The sequence below is a fragment of the Tauraco erythrolophus genome, chromosome 22 (assembly GCF_009769465.1).
Source record: "Tauraco erythrolophus isolate bTauEry1 chromosome 22, bTauEry1.pri, whole genome shotgun sequence".
Lineage (NCBI taxonomy): Eukaryota > Metazoa > Chordata > Aves > Musophagiformes > Musophagidae > Tauraco > Tauraco erythrolophus.
In genome coordinates, this window is record NC_141486.1 from 5,669,796 (window position 1) to 5,673,693 (window position 3,898).

Genomic DNA, 3,898 nt, shown 5'->3' on the forward strand with positions numbered 1-3,898 from the left:
CGTCCCGCCGCCCGCCCGGACCCTCACGCGCGCCGACGCCGGCAAATGGCGGCGCTTCCGCCGCGAGTAACCGACGCGGAGCGCTTCCGCCTTCGCGCCACACGCCGCCGCCGCCACGTGACGCGCCGCAAGGACCAATGGCAGCGGGCGGCGCGCGGCGCCGGCCAACACGCCCCCGCCCACACCCACGCCTCCGGCGTCCACGCGCTCCCGCTAGGTGGGCGGGCGCTAGCGTCAGAGGGACGCCTTTCCCTTCACCAATCGGAAGGAAACACCGACCGGGGCGGAAGGGGGCGGTACAAGCGCCCAGACAAAGCTTCCATTGGTTAGGCCTCCGGGAGAGGCGGGGACAAAGCTACAGCATCTCCAATCAGATCGGGAGCCGGGAGTCAGTTTGGACTGACGGACGTGGGATGTATCCGGTAGCTTCCAAAGCCGGGGGCGCTCTGTGTTGATGGACGGGAGAAGCACCCAATGGAATTAGAGCGGGGAAATTCATGGGCGGGCCCAGCCCCGCAGAAGCCTCACGCAGGCCCAGTGGCCTGAGACAAGCCGCGAGGCGGGGCCCTCTCTTGGCTCCGCGACGAGTCGCAGGCCTGGCCAATGACAGCGCGGCGCTGCCGGCGGGAGGCGAGACCTCCGCCTGACGGGCAGGCGGACTGCCCAATCACGTGAAGCAGGAAAGGGAGCTGATTCTGGAAGCCATTACGCCAGTGTCGCAGGGTGGAAGCCGTTGAGCGGGGTTTGCTGGGTGGCTGCGGTACGCAATTTGCGTACCGTTGGCGGTGCTAAGGGGGGAGCGGGGGGGGACGGATACCTCCGGGCCCTGAGGGGCCTCGGGGCCCCCCTGTTGTCCCCGACCCCGGGGGCGAGCAGGCCTAGGGGGGCCCTGCCGCCCCTCGGCCCTGCCCGGCCTCCCCCTGGGCCCCCAGGGCCCAGCCAGGCGCCCCAGGCCTGACGGTGTCCCCCAGTGCCCCCTCCTCGGTGCCCCTCATGGCCATGGCGTCGCCCCCGGCACCCCCAGCCAAGAAGCGGAAGATGAACTTCTCGGAGCGGGAGGTGGAGATCATCGTGGAGGAGCTGGAGCGAGGCAAGCACCTCCTCATCAACCACTTCAACGCGGGCGTGCCCCTGGCCGCCAAGGCCGCCGCCTGGCACGACATCCTGCGCCGCGTCAACGCCGTCGCGACCTGCCACCGCGAGCTGCCCGAGGTCAAAAAGAAATGGTCCGACCTCAAGACCGAGGTGCGGCGCAAAGTGGCCCAAGTCCGGGCTGCCATGGAAGGGGGAGGCGAGAGCCAGAACGGGAACGGCAACGGGCCGGAGAGCGAAGACCCATCAGGCGCTGCGACCGCCCCAGTTATCCTCACCCCGATGCAGCAACGCATCTGCAACCTGCTGGGAGAAGCCACCATCATCAGTTTGCCAAGTGGGGACTGCAGCGCAGGTGACGGGACTGAGATACCCATCACCGCGTCAGCCACCACGGTCACCCTGACCCAGAGTGAGTGCGGTGCCTGCTGAAGATCCTCTGTGCTGAATTGGAAGGTCGTACGGGGGGCCCAGACACTCGCCTGCAAGGAGACCCTGAGCCCTGTACGGGGAAAGCCCCAGCAAAAAGAAACCCCTGCGTTTCTGTAATGAAAATGCCATTCCCAAAATATCCTGGTGCCGTAGGGGCATGGCTGCAAGATACACGTGTACTGAAAGTCAGCTTTGATGGCTGGTCTCAGCCTTAAGAACAAGGGAAGCCAGTATCCTTTGTACCTCGCAGATTGTTTGGTCCCTCTCTCTGGGGACAAAAACGGGGAAAAACATCTCCAAGGCTGATTTCCCAGTCTGCCCCAAAGAGCAGCTGTCTTTTTGACAAGTGCCAGTCCGGGTCTTGTCTTTGCTATCAGTTGGTTACTGCTGCTTGAAAAGATTGTTCTGAACTGGAGGCTGATAAATGGTTTTGTCTAGTCAGATAAGGCAAGCCCTATTCCGTTGGACTGTACAGCCTAGACGGAAGCTCGAATGAGGGTGGAGTAGACTTAAACAGGTCATTTTGTGCATTGCTGTCCATTGTGTGTTATCTAACTGAACAGGCAGTATTCCTGTGATATTCATTAAATAGTCCTGTAGATAAAAATGCCCACATTGCAGCTACTTCTTACTCCCTTTCTGTCCTTTGTTTTCAGTTCCTGCAGAGACGACCTACCACAGTCTGGGGGATGGAGTCGTGGAGTACTGCACAACAGAAGCCCCCACCACAGTCACTGCTGAAGCCCCCTTGGAGATGATGGCACATCAGCACGAAGTGTCTGCGAAACCCCAGGAGCTGAAAAGCCGAATTGCTCTGAACTCTGCCAAGCTCTTGCAGGAGCAGCGAGTGACCAACTTGCACGTGAAGGAGATTGCCCAGCACCTGGAGCAGCAGAATGACTTGCTTCAGATGATTCGTCGCTCTCAGGAGGTACAGGCGTGTGCCCAGGAGCGACAGGCACAAGCCATGGAAGGAACACAGGCGGCACTGAGTGCCCTCATCCAGGTCCTCCGCCCCATGATTAAGGACTTCCGTCGATTTTTGCAGAGCAATACACCCAGTCCGTCGGTCACCACTGACCCCAGCCAGACGGGGCAGCAAGATGGCATGATCCAGTGAAAGAAACAGTAATGGGATGTCTGTCTTGGGGAAAAAAACCTGCCTGTGCTGCCAGTGGATGCAGGGAGCGAGGGGTGCTAGCTCTTGTCAATGTGAAACGACTCGCCTTAGAGTCTCGCTGAGCCTAAACAGCTTTCATTCTCTGTTAATCTTATGCTAATCTGCCTTTTCAGACTCGTCATACAGAGCCCTAGCAGGATGTGTAATAAACCAGGAACTTAACATTGGTTGCTTTAGTTCCTCAAACAATAGATTTATTAAAAAAAAAAAAAGACAGCTATTTTTTATTTCTGTTTGGAAAAAAATATCCTAAGGAATAGGATATTCCTATTACACCTCTCCCTCTCTCTCTTTCTCTCTCTCTCAAGATCTGTAGCCTTTAACTGACTTCTGATGTGGAGAGTCTTGTTGCGATATCCCAGTACTGCAGCTGCTAAGATACAGTTATCAGAAACTGTAGTGGACAGTAGTGAATGCATTTCTGTCTCTTGCTGAAAGCATTTACTGGAAACCTGGTACTGGATGTGGTACAACCTTCTCTCTGCACTAAGAGTTACGGATACTGCTCTTGCAGCGTGACATCCAGCCCAAGCAGACCAGCACCAGGCCTATGTGCAGTTTAAATCCAAACCACATCCCCTGAGGATATAAATGGCATTAAAATAGTGCATTCACCCTGTGTTCTATCTGCCTGCAGTCATGAAATTTCACTACGAACTTGGCAGATGTGATGAAAATTTCATGTCTTGGTTACCAGATACTGTCCTGGGATACGTATCGGAAGCAACGTGTTACCTGTCTCAGCGTAGTTAATACCTGAGGGCCTGGATGAGTTTCACATGGGTGTAAGAGGTGAAACTCCATCTCTATTTCATCTGCATAGTTTGTCACCTTCGTAATACCTCCATCCATCAAGTGGTGGACTGCAGAGCTTTAGCCACACAGTAATTTCCAACAGTCTACTTTTAGGAGTTTGTTAGCCACTGGTTTAATTGAGTGAATTTGGGAGCGTTATTTGGTTCTGCTGGTGGTATTTGTTCTGTACTTGTTAGGAGCTGGAAGCAAGTACAGCCATTCTTTGTTAGTCTGCTGGCTGGCTTTGAGTGGCAATCTGAGAAATGGGTCTGAGGTTCACCTTGCTATTTTCTTACCATTATACAGGGTAAAACAACACTTGCAGCCACTTTTCTCTTCTTGGAGCTCTTCAAGCCATGGGGCTTGATCCTCAATGAGAAAGCGTAATTTCACAGAATG

At 55.5% G+C, this 3,898-nt stretch overlaps 1 protein-coding gene across 1 annotated transcript; it reads left to right on the top strand.

Annotated features, from left to right (window-relative positions):
* The first annotated feature begins 993 nt into the window (after positions 1 to 993).
* Positions 994 to 2,895, top strand: NAIF1 (nuclear apoptosis inducing factor 1). The gene is made up of 2 exons (XM_009977546.2): positions 994 to 1,504; positions 2,181 to 2,895. The coding sequence occupies exons 1-2, from the start codon at positions 994 to 996 to the stop codon at positions 2,642 to 2,644; spliced, it is 975 nt and encodes a 324-aa protein (XP_009975848.2). The 3' UTR covers positions 2,645 to 2,895.
* Positions 2,896 to 3,898: the final 1,003 nt, after the last annotated feature.

Coding starts and splice junctions, on each gene's coding strand:
- NAIF1 (XM_009977546.2), top strand. CDS start 994: ATGGCCATGGCGTCGCCCCCGGCACCCCCAGCCAAGAAGCGGAAGATG. Junction 1,505..2,180: donor CACGGTCACCCTGACCCAGA/GTGAGTGCGGTG, acceptor CTTTGTTTTCAG/TTCCTGCAGAGACGACCTAC.